Below are 21,260 nucleotides of genomic sequence, written 5' to 3' on the forward strand. Positions count from 1 at the left end.
GGGCCCGTGAGCCATGGCCGCTGAAAGAATTTTTTTTTTTCTTTCTTTGTGGTACGTGGGCCTGTCACTGTCGTGTCACAAAAAAAAAAAAAAAACTTTCTGTCTGTGAATTACTTGGCAGTCCAGTGGTTAGGACTCTGCAGTTTCACTGTTGAGGGCCTGAATTCAATCCCTGGTGGGGGAACTAAGATCCCAGAAGCTGCGAGGCATGGCCAAAAAAATTCTTTAAAAAATTTTTTTTTTCTGTATTTGGATTTACCTAGTCTGGACATTTTATATACCTAAATGAAATCATACAATATTGGTCTTTTGTGTCTGGCTTTTTTCCTCAGCATATTTTCAAGGTTTCATTCATGTTGCAGCATGTGTCAGAGCTTCCCTTACTTTCTTTTTTTTTTTTTACCGGTACGCGGGCCTCTCACTGTTGTGGCCTCTCCCATTGTGGAGCACAGGCCCCGGACGAGCAGGCCCAGCAGCCATGGCTCACGGGCCCAGCCACTCCGCGGCATGTGGAATCTTCCCAGACCGGGGCACGAACCCGCGTCCCCTGCATCGGCAGGCGGACTCTCAACCACTGCGCTACCAGGGAAGCCCCCCAAAAAGTATTTTAGTGGTGACCAAGAGGTAGGGTTATCATGGCTATAATCGCCTTATAATTTGTTTTTAAATGAGTACACAGTTCATATACCATAACGTTCACACTTTTAAGTGTGAAACTCAGTGGCTTTTTGTACATTGCACAGCTGTCCAACCATCACTATACAGTGTGAAAAAGGAAATATAACTTCTTACATTTCAAAATTCACAGAGACTGACTAAAAGCTGATCTGACATAAATTTCCCTGCAGTATAAAATGCACACCTGAGAACTGTGACATCTCAGTGTCTGTGCTGAGACCAGTTCTGCAGAGAGACTGGGATCTCAGGGTCTGACTTCCCATGGGGTAAAGTTCCCTGGGCCTTGGGTAGCTGACCTCAAGCCCCAGCGGTGGGAGCTTGGACTAAGGGCAGAGCCTCCTGCTGTTAAAGGTCACACATGGACCAGGCCTGACCCTGCGTTGCACATCGTGGGTGGTGTCACTGAGTCTTTGTTCTTAAAGGGCACGTTTCCACCATGACCTTGCCCTGGGCCATGCCCTGACACTGGAGATCACCAAGCTGATGAAAGAAATTTTCACCTATTGAGGTATGGGGAAGTTATTCGGACTTATACATGATTTAACTCGAATTTTATACCAATTAAAATGGCCTGTTTGTGGCCTATCAAACACATTGTCTGTCTGCTTTAATTATTAAAGGACACATTGACCAGAACAAAAGATGTCCGTGTTAAAAATAAAGACTAGATGTCTCCCTTCCTGGGACACCAATCCTGGTCCTCCTTCGATAGCTACTCGTTGCCTCCTGCTGCAGCCTCTGTGCTGATCTGTTTGTTTGTTTGTTTTTGTTATTGTTGTTTGTTTGTTTTTGCCGTTTTTTAAAAAAATATTTACTTATCTGGCTGCACCGGGTCTTAGTTGCAGCACGCGAGATCTTCGTTGTGGCATGCGGGGTCTTTAGTTGCAGCATGTGGGATCTAGTTCCCTGACCAAGGGTTGAACCCACGTCCCCTGCACTGGAGGCACGAAGTCTTAACCAGTGGACCACTGGGGAAGTCCCTGATCTGTTCGTTTTTGAAACCTTGGAGGAATGTTTCCTTGCATTGTTTGCTGTTAAGAGTTCTTACAAGACAGAAAACGGTGCTAAAAACCATGCTTTTCCTGAGCAGGTCGTCTGAGTTATCTGAGAGGCCGTCTTAAGGGCTCTAGTCTTCAGTTTGGCTCAAAAGATTTTTCTATTCCTATTATAGATCGTTTATTTTTTATTTCCATCAACAAAGCCCTATGACCCGTATTTTCTCATCCTCATTCCGGGTATGGAGCGATCCCCGGGGAAACTGAGTCTGGACTTCCAGGTGCAGGAGGAGGACACAGGGGAGCCACCGAGCAGATGCCACAGGGTGTGCCGCGCCCAGAGCCCGTTCTGCGCGGAGCCCAATTCCCAGGCCGGCGTATCAGCCACGCGTGTCCCTGTGCCCTGTCATTCGGATGTAGGGGCGGGGTCTGGTTGAACTGTCCAATCAGCGGCGACTGGGCGGGGTCCGGACAAAGCAATCAGGATAGAGTGGGACTAGGAGGACTGTCCATCAAGGCAGGGGCGGGGCAAGGATTACTGTCCAATCAGAGCCCGGGCCCCGAAGAGGGCGGGCGGCGTGCGCGTTCCCAGCCCGCGGAAGTTTTTCTGCGCTTGTGCGAACTTGTCCTGCGTGGCTTCAGGTGTCGCGTCCCCGTCGGTTTCACCTGCCCAGGTCGGAGGGTCGCCCCGAGGACACTTCGCAGAACCCGAAAGGAGGCACAGATGGTGAGTGCACCGCTCAGGGCCCTAACACGGAAAAGGCTGGTTCGAACGGTCCGGAACTTGCCGAAAGCGACGGCCGGGCCAGGGTCTCCCCGCCTCCCACCCACCCCGGAGTCCCGACCCGAGTCTCCCCCTCGGCCTCGGGGTGGGTACCCGGGATCCGGACCCGAGTCTCCCCCTCGGCCGCGGGCTGAGGACCTGCCGTGTTGCTCCGTCACTGCTCGGGGTCCGGGGGCGTCCGGACCGAGTCTTTGGCCCCGTGGGGGTCGGAGGGAGGACAGGACTATTCCCGACGCGGGCCGTTAGGCGCTGGGGCGTGGGGGACCCGCCCTGGACCTGACAGATAAAGTCAAGCCCGGACTTGTCAAGGAGACTGTATTGCAAATACTGTTGCGATAGCGCCGAGGCTCGGATCTCAGAGATGTGCCAGCATCTCCAGCCACACAGCAAAGGGCTTTTCTGTGTGAGGAGGGCGAGCAGGAGGGAAGTTGGGCGAGTGAGGGCGGTGCGCGGAGTGCGGGGCCAGCGTGGCTGGACTGGACAGGGTTCCCTGGGTCACTTATTGCCTGGAGAAGCTGACCAGGGGCTTGTTCGGAACCTCAGTGTTGCTCAGACGTGGGGGCGACACCCCGTCCAGGAACCTGTGGGGAGAAATCTGACGATGTGGGGTAAGAAACAGGACACAGAGAACTTGGTCAAGCCCAAATGTGTGGGCAGGAGGGCCGGATCTCCTGGTGTCAAAGATAAAATGTCAAAGTGGGGCTGGCCCCTGAATACATGCAGGGAGCATCACAGAGTGTCTTTGTACTCTGGGAACAGATTCACAGTGACCTTGCTCCCAGGCCGACCCCTGACTCGGGAGGTTCCCCAGGCCCTCCTGTGTCATGTGGAACAGTAATCAGTATTGAGCTTATTTGAGGTCTTAGGAATTGCAACTTGGGGGACCCAGATTTGAGTTGATGGAATACAATTTATGTTTTTGAGGCATAAGAAAGAAAATTTAAGCATAACATTACTCTCTGCCCTTATTGGGCCCTCCCTAATGTACATTGTGCATCTGCATTATGCATTAAACAGACCTTCTCAAAGGTAGGAATGTCTGCTCCACCAGAAAGATCAAATTTTTTACCTCGTTCTGCCACCAGCAATGTAACTCCAAGATAACGTAACTTTCCTAATCCTGTCAGGGGTCATGCTGATCTGCTGCAGATCTAGACTATGTATTTTTGGTGAACCTTATGTGAGATGTCATTGTGTCATTTTGATATATGCTCCTTTGCCTCAAAAATATATATGATGGTCTTAGACTTCTAGTAAGTGGAACAGCCCTCTGAGTTTTATGAGAGACTGTCTCCTGGGTTATAATCCCCTCATAGGCTTAAACAAAATTTTCTATTTTCTCTTTTAGATCGACTATTCATTAATTTTTCATCAACAGCGTAACACTGAAAGTGTTGTAGGGAGGAGGAAGAGTAACAGACTTATTAAAGGAAAAGCCACAGGGTTGTTAAAGTTGCCTGGCGTGAATTATGATAGACTGACACAGGGAATGAAGTATTTGTCCTTAAGGAATAGGCTGTCACAAGTTATTTAGGGGAAGGGTCCAATAAGTATCTTGACTTTCTGGGTCATTGGGCAGATGTTCTGGATGCCTGCGTTAAGGCAGTAAGTGGTCAAAAGTTCAGATTCCATCTGGGCTGAGACCTGCATAAGCCCTACATCCTCAGTGGCCTCCTGCCTGCATTTTAGAGTGCTCTCTTAGCAATACTGACTCCATTTTGATTTTCCTTTCACACCTGTCCCCTGCTGTCCTGGCTCCCGGACTTAGGGGGGCAGCCCTGGACAGGGGGCACTGAGGGGAACTGAGTGGCACATTTCTGTTCAGGAGAAGGGGACTGCAAGCTGTGGGCTGATGCTGTGTCTGTCTGGCCAGCAGTACATTCGGCTTAGAGTCCACCAGGGCAGCCAGGTCTGGCGCCCCATAGAAAGCCAGGCAGTAAAGGGCTGAAGCCAACCACCCGCACTTCCGCCCTGCTCCGTCACGTGACCTACAGCCTGCCCTTCACTCAGAATGCAGGCCTGCACTCGTTGTCAATCAGGGCCCAAGAAGGGGGTGTGCCTAGAGACCCGTCCAATTAAGGTGCGAAGGCTTGGAGCCTCATCCAATCAGAGACGGGGGCGGGCGCATTCGCTTACGTTGTGACGTCGCTCTTAGCCGCCCGGGCGTTCCGTCGCACCTACTTTAGGGGACCTCAGGTGTCCCGTCGCTGTTGCTCTAACCTGCCGGAGCTGTTGGGCTGCAGGGCCGCGGGGAGGACGACCTGAATGCGCGGAGAGGGGCTGAAATGGTGAGTGCGTGGGGCTGGCGCCGAGACCGGCTGGGGCTGGTTCGAATTGGCCGGAAACGGCAGCAGGATAGGACTCCCTGACTCCGGTCCAGACCCTAGTTTCCACCCTCGACCGCGTCGCGCGGTCCCGGGGTCCTGTCCGGTCCTCGCGCGGGGTCTCGTGTCCCAACTCGGGTCTCCGCCCTCGACCGCAACTTGGGATCCCGTGAGTCCCGACCCAGTCCCTGTCCCGGTGGGTGTCTGAGCGAGGACGGGACGAGCCACCGGAGCGGGCGGTCAGGCGCTGGGGTCCCGCCCTGGACCTGACAGATAATGTCAAGTCCAGGGTTGGTCAGGGAGACTGTTTTGCAATTAATGTTGCGATAGGGCCGAGGCTCGGATCTCAGGGATGTGCCAGCGTCTCCAACCACACAGCAAAGGGCTTTTCTCTTCTGTGAGAGGAGGGTGAGAGGAAGGCGGATTGACAGAACCAGAGGTCCTGTGGTCAGGGCGTCCTCGGCCCAGGTGAGAGGGGTTTTGTTCTGCAGCTCAGTGATGCTCAGTTTGGGAGGTGTAGCGGGGTCAGGGGCATTTGGGAAGAAACCTGAGTAAAGTTTAGGTAAAAAAAATGGATGTTGAGCTTAAAAATAACAGTTATTTACTAGGAAAAATGGATTTATTTGGGAACAGCAAAAAATTGCAATTCGGGACAGACAAGGTATAGCAAAAGCCATAGGCAAGTCCAACAGACTTATTTATTGGAGAAAAAGGAGGGAGTTGGGAGGGGTTGTATTGATGTAAAGTCCGTGGAGAGATGGAGAATTCAGGTTGATGCTGGTTTCTCATTGGCTAGTTGCTGGGGTAGCCAGTTTCTTGAGAAGATGCAATGTATGTACATCTTTTTCTGTTGGGGCCTGTAATTGTTGATTCTTTCGTGTTTTCAATTTTTCTGTTGGGGCTGTAATTGACACTTCTTCCTGTAATTGATGTCAAGTGGTTCTGGGTGAGGCTCTCACCCAGAGAATTAAAAAGAATCATAGAAATTGTAGTGACTCTTCCATGAAGGGTACAGAGTTGTGACGCTGTCTGATCCTGGTCCACTGTTACTACCTGGTCAACAGAGGTTAGTGGAAATTCTGTGGAATGTGACCAGTGCTACTGAGACTTGCTCACTTCTTTTTAAATGAGTTACAGCTTGTCATCATGAGGATATTAGTGAACTGATGCTTGTCTTCTGAAAGTGATGAGCAGTAACCAGTTGCTCAAACCATAAAAATGCCCTAAAATTTCCCTGTCCTGCATTATCCATGAACACAGGAGGAAGCAGTGATCCTGCAGGTTCTCATTTACACACTGAGACGGGTCTTCGTCTCATGTAAATGACCCACAGGGATCATCATGATGCAGGTGCATCATCTGGGTTGGGGACAAGCTGAGCCTGTGAGGGAGGTGAAGGAAGGTGTCCTGGGGTCTTGCCCCACCCCATCTCCCCCATCCCCCCATTGCAGGTGGCCTACAGACCATAAAACCACCACAGAAGGAGCTGTTGATGGCACGAGCATGGGGCAGGGCATCCAGCTCCAGAAGTGCTGGGGGCGGTTTGTCCTCTGAGGTTGTGCTGCCCTCGGCTGTCTCCCGACTTTGCTTTTGGCCTCATTCAATGAGTTGGTGGATTGAGTGTGATGTGTGCACCCTGAGTAAGTCTGTGAAGGTCAGACGTGGGGAAGGCTCCTTGGGCTCAACTGCTGCTGAGAGGATCGATGAATTAGAGAGTTTCTCTGGGTCAGAACTTCAACTTGAGCGTTTCCTCCTGGGTGAGAATTGAGGCCCAGGGAGGGGGCATTCCTATACTTAGGTGGAGCTCAGTCCTTCCCCCTGCCCTGGGGGTACCCATCCAGCTCGGATGGCTTTGACCGTCTGACTTGGGGTTTCCTTGTGCACCGTGGGCAGCAGGCTGCTGACCTGAGTGGCTCACACTTGGCTGCTCTTCCCCTTTGTGTCCTCCTCAATGCAGTGTTCTGCCCTGTGACTCAGTGTGCAAGCATGTAGGACATTTTTATTCCATTACTTGAAAGTGTAGGGTTGTTTGGTTTTTATAGATTTCACCAATTTTATATGTATGTGTATGTGTGTGTGTACCGTTTTATCATGTGTACATGTGTATAGCCATCACCACAATCAAGATACAGCACTATTCTATCACTACAAAGATAGTTCCTGCTATCCCTTTATAGTCACACAAACCCCACTTCCTTCTTACTCTCACCCTAACTTCTGACAGCCACTCATCTGTTCTTCATTTCTATAATTCTTCTAGTAGTTTTTTAAAATTTTATTTGGTTGCACTGGGTCTTAGTTGCAGCAGGCAGGCTCCTTAGTTGTGGCATGCAAACTCTTAGTTGCGGCATGAATGTGGGATCTAGTTCCCTGTCCAGGGATTGAACCCGGGCCCCCAGCATTGGGAGCACGGAGTCCTATCATCTGTGCCACGAGGGAAGTCCCTCTTCTAGTAATTTTCTATTGCATACTTTTTTCCACTCTTTCTGAGACTCCAGTGATACTAATGTTTTATCTTTTGTGTTTGTCCCACAGGTCACCAAGGGTCTTTCACTTTTTTTGGGTCTATTTTCTCTGTTGTTCAGATTGGGTAAATTCTGATGTTCTACCTTCAAGTTGACTGATTCTTTCCTCTGTCATATTCATTCTGTATTGAAACCATCCAGTTTTTTAGTTCAGTTATTGTATTTTTCAGTTCTAAAATATCCATTTGGTTCTTCTTTGTATCTTTTCTTTCTTTGCTGAGACTTTCAATTTTTTATTTGTTTCAGGTGTGTTTGTAATACTCACTGAAGTATTTTTCAGTGGCTTTAAAATCCTTGTCAGATAATTCCATGTGTGATTTTGATGTTGGTGTCTGTTGATTGTCATTTTTTGTTTGTTTGTTTTATTATTATTTGGCTGCGTCGGGTCATAGTTGTGGCACACGGATCTTCGTTGCGGCACGTGGGCTCTTCCTTGTGGCGCGCAGGCTTATTTGCCCTGCGGCATGTGGGATCTTAGTTCCCCCACCAGGGATCCAACCCTCATCCTCTGCATTGGAAGCCAGATTCTTTACCACTGGACCACCAGGGATGTCCCTTGCATTTCAGTTTTTGTTGCACTTTGCAGATACTGTGTTGTTTGCAAATTGAAGGTGTTGTGCAACACTACATCTCAGCAAGTCTGTGGGTGCCATTTTCAAAAAGTATTTGCTCACTGATGGTCAGCATTTTTTAGCAATAGTGTTTTTGCTAATGTATGTACAAGGTTTTTTAGACATAAGTCTATTGAACACTTAAAAGACTATGTGACTTTTACCTGTACAGGGAAGCAAAAAAATTTGTGTAGTTCACTTTATTGCAATATTTCCTTTATTGTGGTGCTCTGGAATTAAACCCACAGAGTTGCCAAGGCCTGCATGTATTATTTCCTGGTAAAATGACGCCATTAGTTTCCTCTATTAATGATTTTAAAACTCAAGCATGTACTGCAGGTCAGCATTAGAGATTTCTATGTCTATTATTACCAAGAGATCAGGGTGAGAAATACATTTGGATACTTGAAAAGACTCTCTGAACAGAAACAAGACTTGAAATGTGGTTTTATGATAAACCATTCAGAAGACCTCAGTCATGCAATACTAAAAACACAAAACAGAAGATAAAGAGACACTAAGCTATTGTCTCCAGCATGTGACACGTGACACATGACATATTACGGCATCTTTTGCTCCCATCCTGGTATGTGCTGCAGAGAGAGAGGCTTTAAATGGAAACCAGCACTTCATCTCAAATGCATTGGGCAGATTTGTTTTTTATATTCTCCCATTCCACACACCCTGAAAGCTCTCCTGATGAAGCACTTCTTGACCCAGAGCAACCCAGTGGTGTACACAGATATCTGTTTAGTAAAGAGGAGCAGTTCCCCGTTGAACAGTAGGAAGGAATGACAAGAAGATTATGTAAAAAATTTCCAAGACTGGTATCTCAGTTGCTCTCAAGAAATTTATGCTTCAGTGATAAGGAGATAGACGAGATGAAGACTTAACTAAAGATGAGATTCTATTAATATGGATCCTGTGGGGGAATATTGTTCATCGGTATTTTGCTGCATTGGGATGAGAGTTTGAAAAGCACTTCATATGCCTTAAAAAAAATCATGTTTACTAGAATAAGATCATTTAACTTAATACTATTTATTATTTCCCATATCTGTCCATTTTCAAAGCTCAACAGGCTCCATAAAGTATACTGAAGAGTGACCTGTTCACCTGTTATTAAGGCAGGTGCGTGGAAATAGTGTACTAGAACTACATCTTTCATGAACTGTCAGCTTGCAACATTTTCCCCCCAAGAATGGTATCAAAAATTGTGCTTTATGGAAACCTCCCTCCATACTAGGGAAGACTATGAAAGATTTTGAGCCCAGTTCCTTTTTGAAAAGACAGTCTTTCCTCATCTCCAAGACTGAGCATCGTTCATCATCTTTAGGGCCAGTCGTGTTTAAAGGCAGTTTGGGGAATCATCATTTTCAGCCTGTAGTCTTGAAAGAAAACCAGACTGAATTTTTGTCTCCTGTAGAAATAGAACATCATGTATCAAGTTCCATCTCTGGGCACTTGTTGCATCCTTGACAATTGGTTTGTGATATCTCCTCAACCTACTGGATCTCTGAAACGTTTGTAACTTTGTTCCTTAAGCAATTCATATTCTTTTATTTGCCCAAGTTGTGGTGCTTTTGAATAAAATTGCCATTAGATTAAGAAGAACATATTTTTAGCTAGTCTGAATCTATTTTTTTTCTTTCTTTTTTTTTTTTTTTTTTGCGGTACGCGGGACTCTCACTGTTGTGGCCTCTCCCGTTGCAGAGCACAGGCTCCGGACGCGCAGGCTCAGCTGCCATGGCTCACGGGCCCAGCCGCTCCGCGGCATGTGGGATCTTCCCAGACCGGGGCACAAACCCGTGTCCCCTGCATCGGCAGGCGGACTCTCAACCACTGTTCCACCAGGGAAGCCCTGAATCTATTTTTTAAACAGTTTTTATTGAGGTATAATTTATGAACCGTAAGGTTTCCTAGTTTAAACTGTAAAATTCAGAAGTGTTAGAATGTTTACTGTATTGTGCAACCGTCCTCATATTCTAATTTTAGATATTTTTATCACCCAAAAGAACTTGTACCTGCTGGCAGTCACCTCTCATTCCAAGCCTCCACCCGCCCTTCGTCTAGGCAGTTTATTAATCTAATTTCTGTCTCTATAGCTTTGTTCATTCTGTACATTTCACATGAATGATATGATACTGCCTGTGGGCTTTTGTGAAACCTGTTAATGTTTTTAAAGTTCATTGATTTTGTGTCGTGGATTACTACTTCATTCCTCTTGTTGCAAATAATATTCCGTTGTGAGATTACTGTGTTTGCTTATCCAAATCAGTTGATAACCTTTTGAGTTGTTTCCACTTTTTGGCTGTTGTGAATCATGCTGCTGTAAACATCTGTGTATTACATTTGGGGTTTTAAAAAATATTTATATATTTGGCTGCATCAGGTCTTAGTTGTGGCACGTGGGATCTTCTTCGTTACAGTGCACAGACTTAGTTTCCCTGCGGTGTGTAGGATCTTAGTTCCCCGACCAGGGATCGAGCCTGTGTCCCCTGCACTGGAAGGCGGATTCTTAACCACTGGACCACCAGGAAAGTCCCTGTGTATTAGTTTTTGTGTTGGTGTTTGCTTTCGCCTCTCTTGGGTAGATAGATACCTAGGGTGGAATTGCTGTGTTATATGGTGAAACTGTGTTTATCATTTTGAGGATCTGCTGGACTGTCTTCCAAAGTGGCTTCATTTTACCTTCCCACCAGCAGTTTGTAAGGTTCCAACTTTCCCACATCCTCGCCAGCATCGGTTTGTCTGTCTTATAGCCTTCTTAGTGGGTAGGAAGAGGTATCTGCTTGTAGTTTTCATTTGCATTTCCCTGATGACTAATGTCCCATATTTTCAGGTGTGTGATTAGCAAACCCCAGTTGCAGGCCCGGGTGAGATAGCCTTGCCTTCTTTGTAGCTGATGTAGTGGAATATTTTATCATTTCAATTTTCGGAATATATTTTTAATTAAAATTCTAATTGATAAAGATAGTTTGCTTTATATTTCAAGGGTGTAGAGTCATACCATATTGTCCTAAAAACATTAATTCGGTGATTTTTCTCTGTGTTAAAGTCATCTTTGGCTCTAATGCCATCAGATCCTTCTATGACTCTTCTTCGTGGGGCATTATTCTTGATTTCTTGATTATTTATCTGAAAGGCCTTGCTGGCTTGACAGATCCCTCAGGAACCAGGCCTCCTCTTACACCACAGGTGTCCCAGGCCCTGGGCCCTGGCCTGCGTCTGTGCCCTCGGTGTCCACCTCATCCTGGCAGGGGGTTCGTATCTCTACCTCTGTCGGATATGAGGGGACTGGCCCAGGCTTTTACATGCTCTTCAGTCTAGGCGAGAGTTGTTCAGATGCAGCGGCCCTGGAAAATCAGTGTTCACGACCTCCTGACAGTCTGCTCCAGTTCTAGGAGGTTCAAGGAAATAACTTATGAGCAGGCCAAGTGTCCATTTCCATGTCGTCTGAATGATGATTTCATTTTCAGTATGTGTCATACCTCACTGTCTGCTCTATCTCAGTAAAAACCGTTCTTTTTCATTATGTGTGCATGAGTGTTTATCAGGTATTGTTGTTACATTTTGTTTCAGTTTCTAGCACTTACCATCACTGAGTAAAATGCATTTGATTGGCTTGTGTGTGTTCATTTCCCACAAGAGTGTAAGCTCAGGAGTCCTAGGAATTGAGTCCGGTTTCCGACTGCCAGCCTCCCCATCCTCCCACACATGGGGGTGAAGAGGGAGCCTTGCTGACACGGAACCTGTGGCTGTTTCAGGACTCGGTGGTCTTTGAGGACGTGGCTGTGAACTTCACCGCAGAGGAGTGGGCTTTGCTGGACCTGGCTCAGAGGAAGCTCTACAGAGACGTGATGCTGGAGACCTTCAGGAACCTGGCCTCCGTGGGTGAGGACGGCTTCCTCCCTGCACTTAGTCTTTAGGGAACAAATATTTCTTACAATGTTCTTTCTTACTGGAACCAAGGAATAGGAATATGTTGAGAAACAGGCAGACGTGGTCCCCACCTTTATAGAACCTACCTAGAGTCAAATAGCTTTTCCATGACTAAATATTTCTATATTGAATTGATTTTTATTGCTCTTGATCAGAATCCTGAGGCTCCCTAATTGTATAAATGTGAGCGTGGTCTCCAGTGTTACTTTGGGGCAGTGAGAGCAGCGTTACGGTTTTCACCCTGTGAAAGTTACACTGTGATCAGTACACATTTGACATGATAATCTTGCTGTAGTTAAACTCACACTCACCCATCCTCAGTGACTTGAGGACCAGAGAATCGGCCCATCTCATGGAGGGCTTGTTGTCCTCCATCCTCCCCCTGAGAAGCTTTTCTCCACGAGCAGGACAGCAACCACGCACCATCTGATCTCCTAGTGGCAGCTGGGTCACTGGAGATAGGCTTCCTCTAGGGCCTCTGTGCCTGCGATCACCAGGAGGGCACATCTCTTGGGAGGAGCAGGTTCTGTATCAGGGAGAGATATTTGGACATAACTGTTAGAAACATGACTCTGAGAAGGTGACGTTTGTCACTCTGTCTTTGAGAAGGTGACCTGGCTTCCCTGTTGGACTTTTCATCCATCTTTGCCCACTTCAGAAGTCTTTTTGTAGCTCCTCTTACGAAGGGAGCATTTAGGAGTGTGCATTTTGCCCACTTCCTGCCTGCTTTGCTTCTGTGAAGTATCTCTTCTGAAGTATTTCTTAGTGAACAGTCTGCCATTTTGACTCATTTTCCCTATGATGGCTAAAGTTCCAAATAGTTGAGGTCCTCAGAGTTTTTCTTTGTGTGTGTGTTAAGTTTGTTTTGGACCCAATTCCAATGTGTGTGTGGGTGTGTGGGTGTTAATTTTGTTTTGGACCCAATTCTAATGTGTGTTTGTGTGTGTGTGTGCACGCGTGCACATGTGTTAAGGCACCTCACACCAACAAACAATTATTGGACCAGCAGCACATCATAGAATTCAACTCAATCCTGACACCATCTACCCAGTGATAGCCACAGATTCCACAGCTTAAGGTTTCAGTCCTTCAAGACTTACTCCATATTCTCCCACTTCAGATGCCAATCTCAAGTCCAGGCTTTTACCTGTCCTCCTGACCAACTGGCTATAAATCAGAGGTTCCCATGACTCTCTCCTTGGGTTCAACTAATTTATTAGTGTAGCTCAGAGAACTCAGAGAAACATACTACTTACTAGATCACAGGTTCATTTTAAAAGGATATAATTCAGGAACAGCCAGATGTAAGAGATGCATAGGGTAAGATTTTGAAAAGGAGTTTCTGTGCCTCTCCAGGTGCCAGTCTCCCCACATCTCCACGTGTTCATCAACCAGAAGCTCTCTGAACTTTTTTTTCATGCCTTCATTACATAGGCATGGTTGATGAAATCATTGGCCATTGGCAGTGGATTTGATCTCTAGCCCCTCCCCCATCCCCAGAGGTGTTGGGGTGTCTGGGCGTGTGGGTGGGATTGAAAGTTTCAACCCTTTAATCACATGGTGTCTCCATTGGCAACGAGCCCCCATACTTCTTTCTAACAATTTTTTTCATTAACATAAACCCAATTGGGATGGAAAGGGTTTTTATGAATAACAAGACACCTATTTCACCTTTCTGATCCTGAAGCGTTTTCTGGAAATGAGCACAAGAGACCACATATTATTCCATTGCTTTTACTGCTCAGGAAATTCCAAGGGTTTTAGGATCCCCGAGCAGGAAACTGTGGATAAGGACCCAATTTTTCTGAGAAATATATGTTGGTCATCTGAATGACCAAATATATATATGTCTCTGATAAATCACAATATCACACATCTTCTTCCTTCCTTTATAAAATTATTTTACATTTTTGAATTAGTCTATGGAAAGAAATCTACATGTGGTCTCTTTTTTTTCCTTTATCCCACCATTTCTTTCCCATGGATTTAATTATGTTACCAATTATTGCAGGTTCTTGCTCTCCAGTTAAAACCAGTAGATCAAGTGCTCATTGGGATATTTTGGAGACTGGACTATGCAGTGAAGAGAAAGTAGTAAGATTCACAAGAAATGATTCCAGGTCTTTTTTGGGAGAAAACTGGGCATTTCATAACATGCAAGATCAGCATCTAACTCAGGAGAGGCGTTTGAGGTGAGTAGCACTCCCACAAGGGGAGGGGGAATCTCGGCAGAGTATTAGACTCACTTAAAATTAAAGAAAAAGTGTAAACTTAGCTAGACAATTGTCTATTCACAGAATTCTTACAAAACTACTTTTATAAATGTGTTGTAGATATGGAGCTCCTAAAACTTAATTCAGTAGGAAACACTGGTCAGGAAACCTCGTATGTAAAAAACACTGAAAGTTATGGCCCTGCTTGAGCCCTCAGCTGGAGCATTAAACTTGTTGCACTTTGTCACAATGCACAGAGTGCTAAAAACATGCCCATTCATTGAAAAGGGCAAATGTGTAGTCAAAATAATAATGAATAACCATCAACAAATCACTAATTAAGAAATCACTTATAATTATTAATCCCTAATACTGTGCTTCCTATTTTGAACAGAAATAATTTGGTGGAGAGTCTCTGTGAAGGTAAAGAAGGTCATCAATGTCTAGAAACCCTGAACCAGATTATAGATTTTACTGTGCATAAGAGTTATTGGACTGGAATTCAGCCCCATCAATGCATTAAGTGTGGAAAAACCTTCAGGGACCATTCTTTCCAGAAGAATCAGCAAAGATCTCACCCTGGACACAAACATTATCCATGTGAAGAATGGGGGCAAGCCTGCAGCTGTATCTCGTGCCTAAGCCCTCCCAGGGAAACAGACATTGTAGAGAAACCCGATAAACATCAGGATGCTGGGAGAGCATCTAAGAGGTGCATGAAGAGTGACTGTAGTGAACAGTCTTTAGAGTGTAAGAAGTCTGGAAAAGCTCTCACTTGTCCCTCATCTTTTCAGGAACATGAGAGAGGTCATTATGGACAGAAAATCCACATGTGTGAAGTATGTGGAAAATCCTTCAGTTATTATTGCCAACTTGCACGGCATGTGAGAACTCACACTGGAGAGAAACCCTATGAATGTAAAGAATGTGGAAAGGCTTTCACTCGCATCTCACACTTCCGAGAACATGTGAGAATGCATACTGGAGAGAAACCCTATGAATGTAAGCAGTGTGGCAAAGCTTTCAGTTGGTGCACTTACCTTCGAGAACACATGAGAACACACAGTGGAGAAAAACCCTATGAATGTAAGCAGTGCGGCAAAGCCTTCCCCTATCTCAAATCCCTGCAAGGACATGTGAGGATCCACACTGGAGAGAAACCTTATGTGTGTAAGGAATGTGGGAAATCCTACAGTTGTCCCAAATACTTTAGAAAACATGTGAAAACACACAGTGGAGTAAAACCCTATGAATGTACAGAATGTGGGAAAGCATTCATTACTTCCTCATCCCTTCGGGAACATATGAAAACACACAGTGAAGAGAAGCCCTATCAGTGTCAGCAGTGTGGGAAAGCCTTCAGGTATCCCAGATCCCTGCAAGGACACATGCTAACCCACAGTGAAGGGAAGCCATATAAATGTCAGCAGTGTGAAAAAGCCTATAGGTGTCTCATATCCCTTCAAAGACACATGAAGACACACACTGGCGAAAAATTCTGAATAGAAAAACTATGGGAAAGCCTTCATTCTCCCTTAAAATCTTATAAATGGAGCAGTCACAGGAGAGAAACATTATGAACGGAAAGAATGTTGGGAAACCTTCAGCACTTATTTTATACTTGAAAACTCAGGGTAGACAAAATTTTTTAATGGAAAGAAATATGATTTTTCCTTTTAAGTGCCTCATCCTGAATAGGGATCCCAGTGTATTAATTTCTAGCTCATGTTAACTGATCTGAACACTTAAGATAATAACCATGCCTCTATGTTCCCATCATCTTTGCTACTTATGTTTTGTTATCTTGGACTTTAAATAGTTATACAGTCATATAATACTTGTCTCAATTCCATTACAATGTCTTTTGAACCCAGAGTGAAAGTTTTTTTGGTTTGTGGTTTTTTTCATGTGCAACATGGTATGAGTTTAGATGAAAAAAATTTGTTTTAATGAATTTATTTATTTTATTTATTTTTGGCTGTGTTGGGCCTTCGTTGCTGCGCGCAGGCTTTCTCTAGTTGCGGTGAGTGGGGGCTACTGTTTGTTACAGTGTGTGGGCTTCTCGTTGTGGTGGCTTCTCATCACACAGCACGTGCTCTAGGCACACGGGCTTCCGCAGCTGTGGCTTGTGAGCTCTAGAGTGCAGGCTCAGTATTTGTGGCGCACAGGCTTAGTTGCTCCACGGCATGTGGGATCTTCCCTGACCAGGGCTCAAACCTGTGTCCCCTGCATTGGCAAGAGAATTCTTAAGCACTACACCACCAGGGAAGCCCCTAGATGAAAATATTTTTGATTCTTACTTTGTCTTATGTTCCTAATATGTGATCATGATGTGAGACCTGTGTTGTTGAAATGTCTTTTCTGGTTCCTGAACAATACTGGAATTTTCTGACTCAGTATTTATGCTCCCCTTAGTTTATATTACTAAAAGGTGTGTCTTCCATGTTTGTTGCTAGTGGATACCATATTTGTGTTCCTCACAGAAATTAGTAATTGCGGAAGGTCTTGGAAGACCTTCTGTCTCATCTGATTATGTTTATTAATTTGGCCTCTCTTCATTGTCCATGATCTTGGGTAGAAATTGCACACAAAACATTGAGTTAAGAAGAGCAACTTGTTGGTGTGAAGTTGAAAGCTACTATCCAGGTGGTTCTATTGAATTTTGTTGTCAGCTTGGGCAAGATGGGAAGCTATGTATCCCAGAGTCCTTTTGTTAGTGGTTCTGAGTTAAAGTGTAGAGAAGAAAAAGATGCGTGAGGTCCAGGGCTTCCCTAGTGGTGCAGTGGTTAAGAATCCACCTGCCAATGCAGGGAACACGGGTTCAAGCCCTGGTCCAGGAAGATCCCACATGCTGCGGAGCAACTAAGCCCGTGTACCACAACTACTGGGCCTGCGCTCTAGAGCCCGTGAGCCACAACTACTGAGCCCGTGAGCCACAGTTACTGAAGCCTGCACACCTACAGCCCGTGCTCTGCAACAAGAGAAGCCACCGCAATGAGAATCCCCCCCACCACAACGAAGAGTAGCCCCCGCTCGCTGCAACTAGAGAAAGCCTGCATGCAGCAACGAAGACCCAATGCAAACAAAAATAAATTAATTAATTAAAAAAAAAAAAGATGTGTGAGGTCCAGAAAGCAGAAGTGAGGAATCCATGATTCTCGGATCTTTTGTACCATTAGGAGACGGAGATGCATGGCAACCTGGTAGGCCTGAGTTCCAGCACCATTTTCTGACTTCTGGCTCTGCCCATGTGGAACAGCCCCCAACCAGACACATGTTTGGCATTTGGGGACAATGAGAAACACAGGTATGGTACGAGGGAAACCCTTTTGAGTTCACTGTCTTTCTCATTGTCTCTGAGGACCATGGGTAAGTTCCTCTTGGTTCAGATCTCCAGTCTCTTCACATTGAGCTTCCCACTCTACTTGGCTTCTCAGTTTGTAATTTTCAGGTGTTTGGAAAATCCCAACCTTTTTTCTGTCCCAAGATCCACATGGGAACTGTTAGTGGCAGCTTGCAGTTCCCCAACCATGTGGAGCCCTGAGTCCACAGTCCCCATTTGTTGAGGTCTGCTGGGTCAGCACTTCCCCTAGTCCAAGTTTCCACAGAAATTGCTGGTGGTGCACACGGGGCCTTTTCTTGGGAAGTCTGCAGTAATTTCTAAGCCCCAGCCCTTGGTTCTGTTCCCAGTTTCCTTACTGGGATCTGCTGGTGGTTTAGTGTATAGTTCCCTATGTATTAGAATTTTCCCCCACAGTCCACACTGGGAACTGCTGATGGCAAGTGCAGTTCTCCATTTGTTAGGAATGAGTCCACAGTGCCCATCTGTGAGGTCTGCTGGTTTAATCCTTTCCCTGTCTCTAGTTCTTTGGTTGCTACTGGTGTCCACAGCTCCATTTCCTTGGTTACCATTGGATGCTGTTAATGTGCACATGAGGTAAAGACTATTTGCTACATGGGAATTTCAGAAGCCATAGCCACAGAAGTTGGGCAAGGGATGCAAAGTTCAATGCTGTTAAAGCACTTGCCACCTAACTCAGACACCCATGTTAGGTTAAGTTGGTTACGAAATGGGTTAGATTGATACTGGGTCACCCTTAAACCTCAAGAAGATCAATTCTCATGTAGTGAGGTACAGCGTAATACATCCCACATCTTCTAACCCAGCATCATGTCCCTTTTAGTTATCAGATTGTCTCGAGAGACCCAAAAGCTTAGCTAAAAATACAAAACAGTAATACAGTGGGATCCTTAAAATCTAAAGAATCAAGTGTATCCCCTTCTGGCACACTTGCTTTTTTTTAATATCTAAGAACGGCGGTCCCAGAAGCTGTAGATATTTGTAGTAATGGCAAAATCTTGCTAAGCTTGTTTTGTTTCCTGAGAACTTGGCTTGGTCACTGTCACGTTGGGGGCCCCAAAACATGGCCAGACTGAAATGTGGGTTGCACCTAACCTAAGAGACTAGGGTCCTACATAACTGCTGTCAGCCCCCAGGGGAATTGCAATGCCCATTAGAAGAACCTCTCTAATTGGATAAGATCATTTCAGAGGTGCACTCAGGAGTTCCCAAATGAAACAAACAGAATGGGCTACTTACTTTAACTGGTACCCAGAAGCTCCCAAAAGGCTTCAGAATTCCAAAAATACCTTCATTAAAAGCTTCCTTGCAAAAAGCTAATGAAAAATTAATGATATAAAAGGCAACATAAACCCAACAAGTTAACAGCCTCATATACACCCTCATACCTACCTTGAAAGGAGGATCCCTCCCAGAGTTGATGAGACTCAGAGATTTTCTGGTAAACTGCTGCATTATTCTCTTTAACAGCCTAGGGGAAACTAAAATTAAAATGAATTTAAAACCCTAGCCAAATTCTAGTAAAAATCAGAGCTATGCTCTCCACTTTCTACCCCACTCAGAACCTGCAGATGTGATCCTGGAAAAACTGGCAAAATCAGCTAAAGGTGAAAATTCTTATCATAGCACTCCCAAATCTCTGTACTGCCCAGTCAAGAGAGGGAAATAACATTTCACAGCTGTTCCTTTCCAAAATCCATGCCAAATGGTTATTGGTCCTTTCTCTCCCAGGGATAGATTTGGTTCCTTGCATGTCTTGTTTTATGTCGTAGGAACTTGGCTGGGGGACTTCCCTTGGTGGCGCAGTGGTTAAGAATCCGCCTGCCAATGAAGGGGACACGGTTCGAGCCCTGGTACGGGAAGACCCCACATGCCGCAGAGCAACTAAACCCGTGCGCCACAACTGCTGAGCCTGCGCTCTAGAGCCCACGAACCACAGCTACTGAGTCCACATGCCACAGCTACTGAAGCGCACGTGCTTAGGGCCCATGCTCCACAACAAGAGAAGCCACCATAATGAGAAACCCACGCACTGCAACGAAGAGTGGCCCCTGCTCACCACAACTAGAGAAAGCCCACGCACAGCAATGAAAACCCAATGCAGCCAAAAGTAAATAAATAAATAAATAGGAAAAAGAAAAAACTTGGCTGAGCTTTCTGCTTTCCTGGGACATACAAGTTGATGGCGCTTTCTTTGGCTCTTTTGTGAGTGACTCTAGATATCGTGAAGATAATATATTTTGTACCTCTTTGGGGACACTTCTTGAATCCAAGACGTTGTTCATATTGCCAAAAATATTCACTGCTCCTGGCTGAAACCTGACACGACATTTGAAAGGACTTAATAACTTTAAACCAGAAATTTGGCCAGATTAGAAGCTGATATGCAGAGCCTGAAAGAAAAAAATTTCATTAGGCCTTTTACCTTAAGTTAAATGTACCCATAGGGAAAGAAGAACATTCCAGCAAAGGTGGAGAGGTGGAGCAACGCATGATATCATTTACACTACAACCCAATTCTTTGAGGAACTGAGAGCAACTGTACTTATCTTAACAAATAAAAAAAAAACAGCTGTAGAGGCAATCCAACATCTATTTCTTTTTACCAATCCTAAAACCTTCCCTATTTATCTCAAAAAGCTTTTAAGTTATTGGTCTTAGGAAGCCAGAGTCCTTCTTAGAGGAATTTATATCATTTCCCTGTGCCTTTGAGATAAAAAATGTTAACTCCTAATCTAGGCCGTATGTTTAAAGTACAAACTTCAGGGATGTATTTGTAATGAGAAGTAAAAGGAAAGGGGAAAAGTTATTTTCAACTTAGAAAAACAAGAAACCCTTAAAGTGTCTTCTAAGGTCTCTGTTTGGATCTGTGTGTTTGTGTATGTCTATGAATGTACATTAAAGATACGGTGTTTTTTTTACCTCTGGATGGTATTGACAAAATTAATTTATATTGTAAAAGGAGCTCTATTTAATTGCCTTAAAGAAAATAAGCACTTATATAAATTAAATTCCCAGAACTGTAGTGGAAACTAACCAAAATGCTTTTCAGGTTCACGTCATCTGGGAGAATATTCACTAGTGAAGCTAATTTACATTTGTTGGTTTAATTAAAATAGGCATGTCTTTAGAATTATCAGCATTAAATATAAAAATTTTACTTAGAGGGGAGATATGGGAACATATATATATGTATAACTGATTCACTTTGTTATAAAGCAGAAACTAACACACCATTGTAAAGCAATTGTACTCCAATAAAGATGTAAAAAAAAAATTTTAGACGCAAGAGGGAGGGGATATATGTATACATAAGCTGATTGACTTTGTTATACAGCAGCAACTAACACAACAATGTAATGCAATTGTACTCCAATAAAGATGTTAAAAATTTTTTTTACTTAAGTTTACCTAAAGTCAAGTAACTTCAGTTTATCTCTTACAAAATTTGTCAGGAAAAAAAGTAACGATTTAATTAAATTTTCAAAACTAATCGAAACATAATAGTTGAAAACAAACAAATAGATTGCAAGATAAAAAGGTTTTAGGTGAATTTTCCAAAAGACTCCCCAAGTCTTTTGGTAACCTAGAATCTTAAAGTTTTCCTAAGTTAAATGATGATTTAAGTTAAATACATGGAATATCCAGATCATTTCCAAATAAGAAAAAATACTGAAACATTAGTTACTGAGCATAGGTTTATCCACTTTTTGCTTCCTTTTATGGAGGAATTAAAGATATTCCATTGGTAAAAATGAGAAATTTTCTATGAAACAGCACGTTTCTAGAAAGTATAAACAGTTCTTGTAAGTTTGACAATTCTCCAA

General features: G+C 44.6%; 1 protein-coding gene across 5 annotated transcripts; it reads left to right on the top strand.

The window, feature by feature from the left end:
• The first annotated feature begins 1,974 nt into the window (after positions 1 to 1,974).
• LOC101339372 (zinc finger protein 77-like) lies at positions 1,975 to 20,833 on the top strand. 5 transcript variants are annotated; one of them, XM_033854710.2, is made up of 6 exons: positions 2,320 to 2,400; positions 3,806 to 4,745; positions 5,112 to 5,249; positions 11,685 to 11,811; positions 13,871 to 14,051; positions 14,467 to 20,833. In XM_033854710.2, the coding sequence occupies exons 2-6, from the start codon at positions 4,743 to 4,745 to the stop codon at positions 15,572 to 15,574; spliced, it is 1,557 nt and encodes a 518-aa protein (XP_033710601.1). In that variant the 5' UTR covers positions 2,320 to 2,400; positions 3,806 to 4,742; the 3' UTR covers positions 15,575 to 20,833. The 5 variants fall into 5 exon arrangements, 4 of the variants coding, with proteins under 4 accessions (XP_019781716.3, XP_033710601.1, XP_033710603.1 ...); XR_012331147.1 differs by lacking the exons at positions 3,806 to 4,745; positions 5,112 to 5,249 and having other exon boundaries at positions 1,975 to 2,400; positions 14,467 to 17,379; positions 19,206 to 20,833; XM_033854712.2 differs by lacking the exon at positions 5,112 to 5,249 and having other exon boundaries at positions 2,324 to 2,400.
• Positions 20,834 to 21,260: the final 427 nt, after the last annotated feature.

This window comes from Tursiops truncatus, chromosome 3 (assembly GCF_011762595.2).
Source record: "Tursiops truncatus isolate mTurTru1 chromosome 3, mTurTru1.mat.Y, whole genome shotgun sequence".
Lineage (NCBI taxonomy): Eukaryota > Metazoa > Chordata > Mammalia > Artiodactyla > Delphinidae > Tursiops > Tursiops truncatus.